Source organism: Micromys minutus (assembly GCF_963924665.1).
Source record: "Micromys minutus genome assembly, chromosome: 10".
NCBI classification, from domain to species: Eukaryota; Metazoa; Chordata; class Mammalia; order Rodentia; family Muridae; genus Micromys; species Micromys minutus.
In genome coordinates, this window is record NC_137979.1 from 31,117,127 (window position 1) to 31,129,147 (window position 12,021).

At 43.3% G+C, this 12,021-nt stretch overlaps 1 protein-coding gene across 1 annotated transcript in view; it reads left to right on the top strand.

Moving 5' to 3' along the window:
• PSMD11 (proteasome 26S subunit, non-ATPase 11) overlaps positions 1 to 10,843 on the top strand; it is a 33,998-nt gene extending 23,155 nt beyond the window's left edge. The window contains exons 7-14 of the mRNA XM_080923243.1: positions 778 to 922; positions 2,607 to 2,667; positions 4,361 to 4,423; positions 8,473 to 8,598; positions 8,924 to 8,959; positions 9,165 to 9,216; positions 9,688 to 9,830; positions 9,951 to 10,843. Of these exons, the coding sequence (XP_080779369.1) occupies positions 778 to 922; positions 2,607 to 2,667; positions 4,361 to 4,423; positions 8,473 to 8,598; positions 8,924 to 8,959; positions 9,165 to 9,216; positions 9,688 to 9,830 (626 nt within the window). The 3' untranslated portion in view covers positions 9,951 to 10,843. The remainder of the gene's footprint in view (positions 1 to 777; positions 923 to 2,606; positions 2,668 to 4,360; positions 4,424 to 8,472; positions 8,599 to 8,923; positions 8,960 to 9,164; positions 9,217 to 9,687; positions 9,831 to 9,950) is intronic.
• The last annotated feature ends 1,178 nt before the right edge of the window (positions 10,844 to 12,021 follow it).

A 12,021-nucleotide genomic window follows, 5' to 3' on the forward strand; every position in this document is an offset into this window, starting at 1 on the left:
AAAGATTTATTTATTTTATGTATACGAGTACACTGTAGATGTCTTCAGACAATCTAGGAGAGGGCATTGAATCCCATTACAAATGGTTGTGAGCCACCATGTTATTGCTAGCAGTCAGCCCTCTTAACTCTTGAGATAGCTCTCCAGCCTACATTACTAATTCTTATTTTTTATTTTAATTTTGTTGTTTTGCTTTTGAGATACAGACTCATGAAACCCAGGATAGCCTTAACATTGATTTGTAGTTGAGAATGAACTTATGCTTGTGATCTTCCTGTTTCTGCCTCCAAGTGCTAGAAGTACAGATGTTTGATACCATGTTTAGTTCATTTGGTTCTGGGTTTAAGTGCAGGACTTGTATGTGTTAGTCGAGCACTTTATCCCAGCCCAGAGCTGAGTTCAGTCATGTGGTCTGGGCGTGTGTGGGTCAGCCCACTGGTCTGTCCAGGTAATGTCCAGGGTGTTAAACATTTGTTCCAGTGGTGGTAGGACTAGGTGGTAAGAAGCAGGGGACCACACTGTACAGGCTTGGGGTTGCTTTTGAATTGGGTCTCTAAGTTCTTTGAGAATTTAAAAAGGTAGGCTGATCAGAGAGGCTAGAGACCTGGGGTTCTAATGTCAGCTCCTAGGAGCTGGCTGTGACTTGTGGCAGTTTCTTTGTTTACACTTGAGCTCATTAGTAACTTGATGCTATTGGGGTCAATTTCTGAGGCTTTTTATAGCTCTCTTATGGTTCTGTTATTTTATATGGTTCTTTGTTGTCTTTTCACTGACCAGGTATTATTCATGCAGCAGAGGAGAAGGACTGGAAAACTGCATACTCATACTTCTATGAGGCATTTGAAGGCTATGACTCCATTGATAGCCCCAAGGCCATCACATCTCTGAAGTACATGTTGCTGTGTAAAATCATGCTCAACACGTAAGTGACCATTAACTGGAGGATGTAAGAACTCTAATACTTTAACCAAGTGTGCACTGTAGCAGAGATGGCTTAGGCAGAGTTTGGTTACTAATAGATGCAACACTAGCTGCAGGCGATGGGCTGGCTGATACAGAGTGGGGTATTCAGAGGCGTTCCGACACTTGTGCTTGCTGCTCTTTTACACTTTGGGAGATGATTTTAGGAATTACATAGAGATTTCTCACTCACCAAATATTCTGTCCTCACAGGTTTTTATTTTATGTATATGAGCACACTGTAGTTATCTTCAGACATACCAGAAGAGGGCATTGGAACCCATTACAGATGATTCTGAGCCACTGTGTAGTTGCTGGGAATTGAACTCAGGACCTCTGGAAGAGGAATCAGTGCTCTTAATGCTGAGCCATCTCTACAGCCAGGGTCATAATTTTTAAATTTTCTAAATTTTTTGATTTTATTTATTATTCCCCCCCCCCCCTTTCTCTCTTTAAAGAGGGATGTGCCAGGGGGACAAAGAATTTCATGTTACCAAAGCTGGACTTAACTTGATTTTTTTCTTGTTTTTGAGATGGTTTCTCTATATAGCCTTGGCTGTCCTGGAACTTACTCCGTAGACCAACTCACAGAGTAGAGTGCCTGCTTTCTGTCTCCCAAGTGCTGGGATTAAAGACATTAGACACCACTGCCCTGCTTGCCTTTTCTTTTTTTTGGAATTTATTTTTATATGTATACGTATGATTCTCCTGAATGTATGTATGCCTGTGCATCACTTGCATGCCTGGTGCCCACAAGGCATCAGACCCCCCTGGAGCTGGAGTTACAGATGTCTGTGAGCATCCATGTGGGTGCTGGGAATTTCTCTTAACCACTGAACCATCTTTCCAGGTCTGGTCTCAACTTTTCACGTAGACAAGGATGATGTTGAAGGCACATTTCTGCTGTCCAAATGTTACGATTACAAACTGGAGTTACTTAGTGATGGGAAACAACCCGAGGACTCCATGTGTGTTAGGCAGATACTCATTTAACGGAGCTACATCCCTATGATTGTGTTTGAACAAGACCTGCTATGCTGACATTTCACTTAAACTTATTTTTTGGGGAGGTGGGGCACATTCAGTTGGGCTTTTTCTTCCTCCCTCCTCCTCCTCCTCCCTTCTGTTTCTTCTCTTTCTCTTTCCTCCTCCTCCTCCTCCTCCTCCTCCTCCTCCTCCTCCTCCTCCTCCTCCTCCTCCTCCTCCTCTCTCTCTCTCTCTCTCTCTCTCTCTCTCTCTCTCTCTCTCTCTCTCCCCTCCCCTCCCCTCTTCCTCTCTCTCCCTGGTGCCCCTTCTCCCTTTCTTTCCCCCTCCCCTTCTCCTCTTACCCCCCATAGAGATAGGATCTTACTATGTAAACCAGGCTGGCCATGAACTCGAAAAGATCCAACTGCCTCTGCCTCCCTAAAGTTATGTACTACCATGCCTAGCTTGCTTTCTTTAATTTTGTGTTGTTTTTACTTTTCACTGCTAGCCTTGACCACGAGTGAAAAAAAACACTAACTTCTGTAGTGTTGGGACATAAGGGTTTGATTGATTTTCCTCTCAGTTGAGCCGTCACAATGGGATTCTGGTTAGTAGTTAACCTAAACCTATGTTTTGGAACAGTTGACCAAGTTATTGTTTTTTTGTTTTTGTTTTTGTAGCCCAGAAGATGTCCAGGCTTTGGTGAGCGGAAAGCTTGCACTTCGGTATGCAGGGAGGCAGGTAGGGAATATTGCCACTGCACTTGTATTCTGAGGCCAGCTTATTGCCAAGTTCATGGTATTTGAATGGGTCAGTGTTTCTTAGGTCTACATTCTTCCTTCCCCACTCCCTTAAATTCTTGGCCTAGAAAGTCAGTGTTGGGCACTGTTTCAGACAGGTAACTTGAGGGAATTACAGAAATGTATTGTAGCATTTGCTGTTAGGTTCCAGTTTTTCTTTGGCCAGATCTTTCTGTTGTGAGCCTGACTTGCAAATAGAACCTATGCAGAATCTGACATCCTGATTCTCTGGGTCAGAAGCCTGCTTAGATCTGGTACAAAATGCTTGTGGGGAGGTCAGATTACTTGGTGTAAGAACTATCTTTTGAGACCTGTTGTAGTGTTTCTCAACTTATCGTCCCGTTCATACTATGAATCTGGGTATACTTTAAAAAGAGGCCTTCGATAGCTGTTCACCCTGTTTGTATTTGGGTAAATGTGGATGACCACACACTTGTAGGGATGACGTCTCAGGTGTGGTCTATCCCTCTTTGCTCTTTGACTGTCATAATGAAATCAAAGCCATCATTTTGAATTTCAAATATGGTTATTTTTAAACAATAAACAGATTAGCTGTCTTGCCAAATCTCTGGAATACTATCAGCAAAAACTAATTTCTCTATAAGTGGTCCTAATTTGTTTGTTCTTCAGTAAAAGTTTCAAGTCAGATTATAGTTCTGGCTTTTACTGTAGAGACTTTGCTCATAATTGAAGTTGAAGTGTTAAGGAGGCAGAGGCAGGCAGATCTCTTGTTAGTTCGAGGACAGCCAGGGCTACATAGTAAGACCTTGTCTCCAAACAAAGTAAAGCAAAACAAAACAAAAAACCCAAAAAACAAACTAGAGTTGAGATGGGATCTGCAGGTGTTCAGGAAGAGGACAGGTAGCTGAGGGTGGTGGACATAGACTTTGAACATTTATGTGCGTGCTCTGTGTTCCAGAGTGTACGTATGACGTTTACTATATGTAGGGCAGATGCTGGAGACAGACTGTGCTCCTGACAGCCTTGTGTCAGTCGGCTACATAGACTTACCTTCCTTATTTGTGAGGCTGGCACTGAGGAGCTAGCTCCCTGTTACTTTGTGCCTCAGTGACATCTTTCAGAAGAAGTCAGGCTGATCTGGAAAGATGGGTGTTGAGTGTAGACTTGATTGTTTGGCAGATACCTTAAGTTTCTTGGGCACTGTATATTCAGTTTTGGCACACTGTAGAATTTTAATATTCAAGTGTAATATTCGAGCTACTGCAAACCTCAGTCAATCAGTGTCAAAGCTAGTAGAGTGAACCTTGATAAAACTCAGGGATTATCAGGTTTGAGGGCAGAAATAATTAGGTGCATGTAGAGATTAAAAAAAAAATATTGGAATAAGGAGAAAGAAACCACAAGTTCTTGTTGTTTTTTCTAGAGAATTTTTATCTGGATCTATCTTTCTGGGAAACTTCCATTTAAGTCACTACACATTTCAAAGGGAAACTGGTTGGCCTACAGTCATATTCAGTATTGCTGGCTTTTCTACCCCGGCCTCTTAAGAAACGTGATGGTGGGACAGGTTGCTGTGTCTAACAGAAGGTGTTTATGAGACCTTGGGTACGTGTGCATATGTAGATCAGATCATGTTCATGACATTTATTTGTTTGTTTGTTTTTAATTCTCAGACAGAAGCTTTAAAATGTGTGGCTCAAGCTAGCAAGAACAGATCACTGGCAGATTTCGAAAAGGTGAGCATGGTGTTGAATTGATGGGGAACGAGTGGAGAAGAGGGCCATTGGAGGACTTTAAAGAACAGTTTCAACAGTGGTGTCATTTCAGCACTTGGGAGGCAAAGACAGGTAGATCCCTGAGTTTTAGGCCAGCATTTAGGTCTACAGAGGATAGCCAGGGATATACAGAGAAAACTCTGTCTCAAAAAACAAAACTATTTCAAAGTTAGAGATATTACATGTTGATCCCATAGGCTCTTCACCCAGAACCCTATCAAGTCCGGGAAGTAGTTCTGTCCAGTGAGTAGAGTGGGAGGGATGCTGAGCTGGATTTAATTTATTTGTGTGTGCTTTTTATGTCAAGTTGTCATTTGGAACTGGAGAAATGGTTCACAGTCTAAGAGAATGAACTGCTCTTCCGGAGGACCTGAGCTCCATTCCCAGCACTCATATCCGGCAGCTCATAGCCCCCTGTCACCCCGGCCCAGGGAGATGCTAACCTCACATGCGCACGCAAGCACACATGTACATATGCACGAGCGATCGTGTTAAACAAAAGTTAGTCATATGTACAATAAAGTTATTTACCTTTACTTTGTGGTAAAGTGATAATTGGGATCGCCAAACCATCCAGCTGTTCTATCTCATGGTTTAACTCGAGGTCTACTTCTTCTATACAGAACAGCTTTAGGTATCCCAGGCTCGATTTACTCTGTGAACAATTCATTTTTTCTTGTTTATGTGCCATCTGTTCATCCATCTATCCACCCATCTAACTTGTTTTTCAAGACAGGGTTTCTCTGTATAGCTCTGGCTATCCTGGAACTCTGTAGACAAAGCTATCCTCAAACTTACAGAGATCCACCCGCTTCTGTCTCCTGAGTGCTGAGACTAAAGGTGTGCTCCACCACTCCCTGGCAGTTTTATTTTTTGAGACGGGGTCTTCCTATGTATGTGACACTGACCTGGAACTCAGAGCAGTTCTGCCTCATTTTCCCAAGTGTTGCAAGGGGTGAGCAACTTTACCTAGCTCTAAGAGAGAAATGTCCTCAGGATTATGCTGTAGGCTAAATTAGAAGAAACACTTCTTTAAGCTTTAGGATGGGATTTTTATATTTTTTTTTTCTGAACTGGTGTTCTCTTTGTCTAAGTTTAGTAATCAACTTAAAAACCAGACAAAGAGTCATAGAAAGCTTCTGTGACACCCGTTCCCCTCCCCCAACAAAATAAAAAACAGCCTAGATAGGAAGCCATCAAAGAGAACTCTTAAAAATTGTGATAAGGATGCTGAAGTGTAGTCTCTACAGTTGATGACTTCTGGTAGGGGTTTGGGTTGGGGAAGACTCAGTTTTCTTTAAGGAGTTGGTCACTGGGAGTTTGGCCATGCTATAGAGGCACCACAAATGGACTTGTGCTTTGGTTTTTATTTGTCTGCTTTCCTTTTTTTTTTTTTTTAAGATTTGTTTATTATATATGAGTACACTTCAGACACACCAGCAGAGAGCATCAGATCTCATTACAGATGATTGTGAGCCACCATGTGGATGCTGGGATTAGATTTGAACTCAGGGCCTCTGGAAGAGCAGTTGGTGCTCCTAACCATCTCTCCAGCCCTGCTTTCCTTTTTTCTTTTTTTTTTTTTTTTTTTTTTTGTAGCTGGCATTTGCTACTTTGTGAGTTCTTTCTTTCACCCCTCCCCCCCCATACCTTTCAACTTCCTAACACTAGATAAGAGAGGGGGGATAAAAGGATAGAAAGGAAAGGGGATGGTGTTATTGTTAACTACTTTCTGATAATTAGGGCTGTAGAGTTCCCTGGGGCAAGTTTGAACTTCACTGTCAGAATATCTATATAATTTTTATGTCTTCTATGCTCACTAATACCCAACTGCAACCAACCAACAACTCACCAATAACCCACCAACAACTCACCCTGCCTCTTGGGGCCCTAGCATTTATAAACCCCCAGAAAAGTCTCGTGAGTTTAATCAGGGTGTATTATGTGAAACTCCCAAATAGTCAATAAAAATATTAATGTTGGGGGGAAAGAAACCCAAAAATCAGACCTAACCAGAGATGGAGGTATACACCTTTAAGCTCAGCAGAGGCAGGCAGATCTCTTGTGTTTGAGGCTTGTCTGGGCCACAGTGATTTTCAGGACATCCAAGGATATGCAGAGAAATTCTGTCTTGAAAAACAAACAAGGGAAAAAAACAGCATTACTTCAAAAAACAAACAACAAAAACTCAAAAACAAACAAAAAAGGCATTTTGCTTTCTTTACCTGCAGAGCCATATTGTACTATCCCCACAAAGCTCTTAGGAACTGCTTGTGTAATTCAGCATTTTTCATTTTTTAATCTCAGAGCTCTTTGAAATATATGCAGAAAACATGTGCAGTTCATTTGGTTTTGTAAGTAGTGTCTCTTGGCTTACAGGATTGAATGTCAGGACAGAAAGGTGCTCCACACTTTTGTTCTTCATACTTTTTGCTCTCTTTCTTTCAGCTTTCCAGACTTCTCATATATATCGATGATATGGTTACCAGGGCCAGCAGAATTCTCAGGAGGCAAGGATTAGAGACTAATTTAAAGTGCTATTCCAGTCTCTGTTACTGTGGTGGTTTAGGGATCATCTCACAAGTCACACAAATACTGATCTCAGTCAGACAGGGATAGTTTATTGAGTATACATCCCAAAATTGATTGATCAGGGTCACAATTCAGACTTGGGAGCTGAACCTTGACATTAAGATTCTACAGGGTTTTTAAGCCTAATCTCTACAAATACCTGTGTCAGATTATTTCACCAAACAGGATTTAGGGGTAGAGGGTTTCCTTAGGAACATGTCCTCGTTGTACATGTTGTATCCAGCTTTCACTGGTTGGAATATTCAACTGTAGCAGGGGATTTGCCTTATCTAATATTCATGCCTTAACTTACCATCCTAGATGTCTGTTACCTGCTCAGGAGGATGTCAGTTCCCAGGTCTTGGGAAATTAAACTTTACTCAACCCTTGCTCAAAATGGAAGTCTTATTCCAAATAATTTTTTATATAGTTGCAGGTGTCTTTCTTATCTTGGGGTCCATTCCCAGGGCAGCTTATACAAGCAAATAAAGTTTATACCCAGGTGTAGGAAGTGCTGCTTAGTGGTTAGTTTGGGTCCAAGCTTATTGTGGGTGTGGCTCTGCATTTCCACCTCACTGCTGGTGCATGAGAACAGCTAATACACCTCTCTTGGAGGCAAAACACAGTCTAAGATATGGGTCCTAGCCCATGTTTTTCAGGTAAGAAACAGAAACTGTGATTCTCAAACTCCTGTGTACCCAGAAAATGAATTTTGGAAGGAGTTGATAGTGGGAGCCCAGGGTTGGGGTAGATCTGGCTTAGCTCTGAGTGAGTGTCAAGAATATGGAGGGCTTTTATAGGAGACTTGGGTGTGGCTCTGTATGACGAAGGAGACATCCTTGCTTGTCCAAACTGCTTTTATTCATGGCCGATGAAGATGCATAGGTCTAACTCAGGGTGAACCAGAGATTTAATACCTTTTTCAAGAAAGGGTACCCCAGGAAGGTAAGCTCATTGGCTAAACACTCGGGGTCTACCTAGACACCGTATTAGCATGGAGAGCTCTGGGCTCTCTGTTACTTGACTGGTTGTTATTGCTCCCTTAGTGGGGTGTTGTGGTCATGTGCTCCAGGACAGGAACCTCGTTGGGAGCTAGTTTGAATTCTTGCCGTTCTCAATTATGAGATTTATCAGGGTTCTGAACTTTCTACTGCCTTACCAGTTCTTCTGTCTGGGGGCGTTGTCCACTGTCCCACATGTGGATAACTATACAAAGCAGTTCTGCTGACTTTATATTGTGATTGGATTGGTTTACAAGGGCACAGAACATAATATGTTATCAACTTAGGCATGAGAGAGTTTTACTAGTAACAGCAGAAACAACATATGAGAAACTTTCTTTATAGTATTAGTAACAACACAAAATGGCAGGCAGATAACAGTTACCTAGGCCTTAATATTTTACCCAGACCTTAACAATTGTGAGGTTTGTTTTGCAGGCCCTGACAGACTACAGGGCAGAGCTCCGGGACGACCCAATCATCAGCACACATTTGGCCAAGTTGTACGATAACTTACTGGAACAGAATCTGATCCGGGTCATTGAGCCTTTTTCCCGAGTACAGGTAAGAACCTTTCTGGGAGCTTTGTCAACAGTTTTGGGCTAGACGTTGTACTATTGTCCAAAATGAGGTAGAAGGCTGTAAGCTGGCCCCTCATTCTGAGTTGTCACTGTACATGTAGTAAATATTTTATGTATTTGGTGCATAAGATGAGAGGATATTCTGTATAGTGAAGGGCAGGGAAGGGGACAGAGCAGGAGAACATTACGAATGGCCACGGAGCATCTGGCCCTCTAGATTGAGCAGGTTTGAAAGTCAGCAGTTCTCTGTCCTTTTTTATTGGCAGTGAATTCAAATGCTCAGTGTTGCTGTCTGCTTTTCCTTTTAGATTGAACACATATCTAGCCTCATCAAACTCTCCAAGGTAAGTTCTCAGGCCTGTTAGGGGTGGGAATAGGGAAAGGTGCAGAGGGGCTGGGCTCTTGTGGGAACAGAACTTGGGCTCATAGCTACAGTTGTGTTGTTGGTATTTTGCTTCAATCCATTTCTTGTAAGAGTCTTAACTTTCATGTCATGCTGATCTCTGACCAATGAATATTGGTGTCTTTAATTATGTACTTTGATTTTAGGCCGACGTGGAAAGAAAATTATCACAGATGATTCTTGACAAGAAATTTCATGGTGAGTAAAAGTCACATAGGCCAGGAGCTGATTAGAATTTGAAGGGTGTGTATCTTTAAAACAGGAGCAGAGTTTCTCTCCTAATGGTTCCTTGTAACCCTCTCCTTGAAGAATGTGTAAGGGGCTGGAGAGATAGCTCAGCAGTTATGACATATAACTGCTCTTACAGAGGACCCAGGTTCAGTTTCCAACATCTATATAGCAACTCACAACTACCTGTAACTCTAGTTTAAGAGGATTTGACACCTCTTCTGGCATCCAGGGTTTCTTGCATACACATGTGCTATGTATCCTCAAACTGTTTCATACATATACATAGAAATTAAAATAATAAAGGACATTTAAAAAAAGGAGAGAGAGTATATAGCAAAGGTGTGCTGTAAAAAGTTGGGAGAGAATGAGACTAGAGAGTGGGGTCCTTATTTTTCATCTAATATCTCCTTTTACCTGGTTTGTTGCTGTGTCTTACAGGGATTTTGGACCAGGGGGAGGGTGTCCTGATCATTTTCGATGAACCCCCAGTAGATAAAACTTACGAAGCTGCTCTGGAAACAATTCAGAACATGAGTAAAGTAGTGGACTCCCTCTACAACAAGGCCAAGAAGCTGACATAGGTGAGTGCTGGCCCGCAACACAGGGCCGGGCAGCGCTGGCTTCTGCCTGTCGACACTGGACATCGTCTGGTCCTCACGGCTTCCCCGATTGAATTGACACTGCTCTGTCTTCTCTTGCAGAGTTGGATCTGTAGCGGTCCTTTGGAGAGTGTGTGTGGCGGGAGAGTGAACCCTTGGGGAAATGCTAGGAGATTCTTTTCTTTCTGTTCTACTTTTCGCTCGGAAAGTTTTTAACCCTCATTGGTGCATCTGTATCCAGCGATAGGCGGCCGGTTCTCATGTAATCAGCACTGGCCAACACGGGAGTGGGGAGTGGGGAAATTGCTTAAAAAAAAAGAAAAAGAAAAAAAAAGATTCTAAATAAAAGGAAAAAGGCTTACACTACCTAAAGCTGTGCTCTCTGCCTCCTGGGAGAGGGCCGCAAAGCCAGGCACCCCGCCAACCACTGGGGATCCTCATCCACCTGCTGGGCGCCACCTCTCCTCCTCTTCAGAATTGGGTGTTTGCTGACCATCAAAAGCAACGACTTTTTATTCTGTTTGTACTGAACCAAAACAAACAACTATGTATAGACTGCTGTTTTCTTTTTCATTTGAAATGAGGCGTTTGGTGTTTTCCCGCCATCTGGCCTGTTCACCCTTCCCTCTCTGACATTGGCTCTAGCAAACTTTGCAGAAGGGCCTGCTATGCTGCTGCCACCGCTGCGGTGCGTGCTCGGCTCTGACCTGTGGAAAAATGGGAAGAAGTCCAGGAGCTAGTGTCCACTACGGCCACACGGGGAGCAGGGGCCTGCTGTGCATGTGGCTTTTTTAACACTGTAACTAGATTAGACGTCAGTGTTTTAAGTATCCCTCTCCGCCCTCTTTGCTTTCCTCTCCTTCCTCTCGGCCATGTCCTTTCCCTCTCCCGCTAGAGGAGTTGGGCTGTCTAACTCCATCTGCTGCTTCCTTCCCACTCTTCCTGTTGTCAGATGGATTGGTTTTTTTTTTTTTTTTTTTTTTTTTTTTTTTTTTTTTTAAATAGTGAACATTGGGAATGAGACTGGGGTGTTTTTTTTTTTTTTTTAATTAAAAAGTATTAATTTTCCTTGTTGCATTTGAAGCACCCTTTTGTCCTCCTCCCAGTGTCTTTCTCTGCCTCTTAAGAGGGTGACAGGACAGGGTGGCGCTGTTTTAGCATGCTGTTTTCGATGCAGTTCCCTGGCAGGCTTTGATGCCTTGTGGGCAGGTAAGCGCCTGCACCTTAGCTGTGCCCACTGTGCTTCCTCCTCCCATCTACTACTGTCTTCTCTCCCTCCTCCCACCTCCTTCCTGCTGGCCTCTTTCTCTTTCTTTAGAACCGTTCTCAGATTATCTACCCTCCCAGGTTTTGGTAATACATTTCTATTTTGTAAAGGGTTTTCTTGTACCAGGTTTTGCATCTTCACTGAATCTGACTGGCTTCTACTTTCCTTTCCAAAATCAGGTTTTTGTTCTCGGCCCTCTCTCTCCCCGTCATGTCCAGTCACTGTTTTGGTTTTGGCACCATCAATATCAAATGTACAAACGGTTCTTGCTGACCAACACCAGGTATATCTGATGTTCAGATGAGTTCCAATAAAATAATTTTTTTTCCAAAAGGTGTCTTTTCTTGAGTGCTGGAGGGTTTCCAAACAAGTTCAGGCGCTCCATAAAGCCTCTTCTGGCTTAGCCACAGCTGTCTTACCTTACTGCTTAATGGGAGTCCTTGTAACCATGCTGGGAGTCCATATTTGAAGGTCTTTGGCAGGAAAGTTGCGCTGTGAGGCGTGGAGTCAGAAACGGAGTTGAGTTGTCTTTTGGGGCAGGAGGGCTGCGAGGAGGACCTGTGGGATGGGCGGCAGTCTGCGGGTTGTGGGGGGGGGGGGTCTGGGGAAGTGTAGGTGCCTGAGTCCTGGTGGCCAGCTGTGCTTTTGCAGTCTTCAGTTGTGGCCATCCCACACTGCCCTCGGACCCCCAGGCCTGGTCTCCTGGGGGTCCTGCCTTTGAGTCTGCCAGATTCTCGTTGGAAAAGGTTTGCTAGTGTTCTGTGTAATTTTACTTACAGAACTTTGTTTCTGTAAGGTACTTGATAAGCTCCATAGTGATGCAGAGCTGGAGCAGAATGGGAAGGGTTCCCCAGACCTAGGGAACCCCAGGAGCCCAGGATAGCAGCCTCTGGTGTGATGACTTCA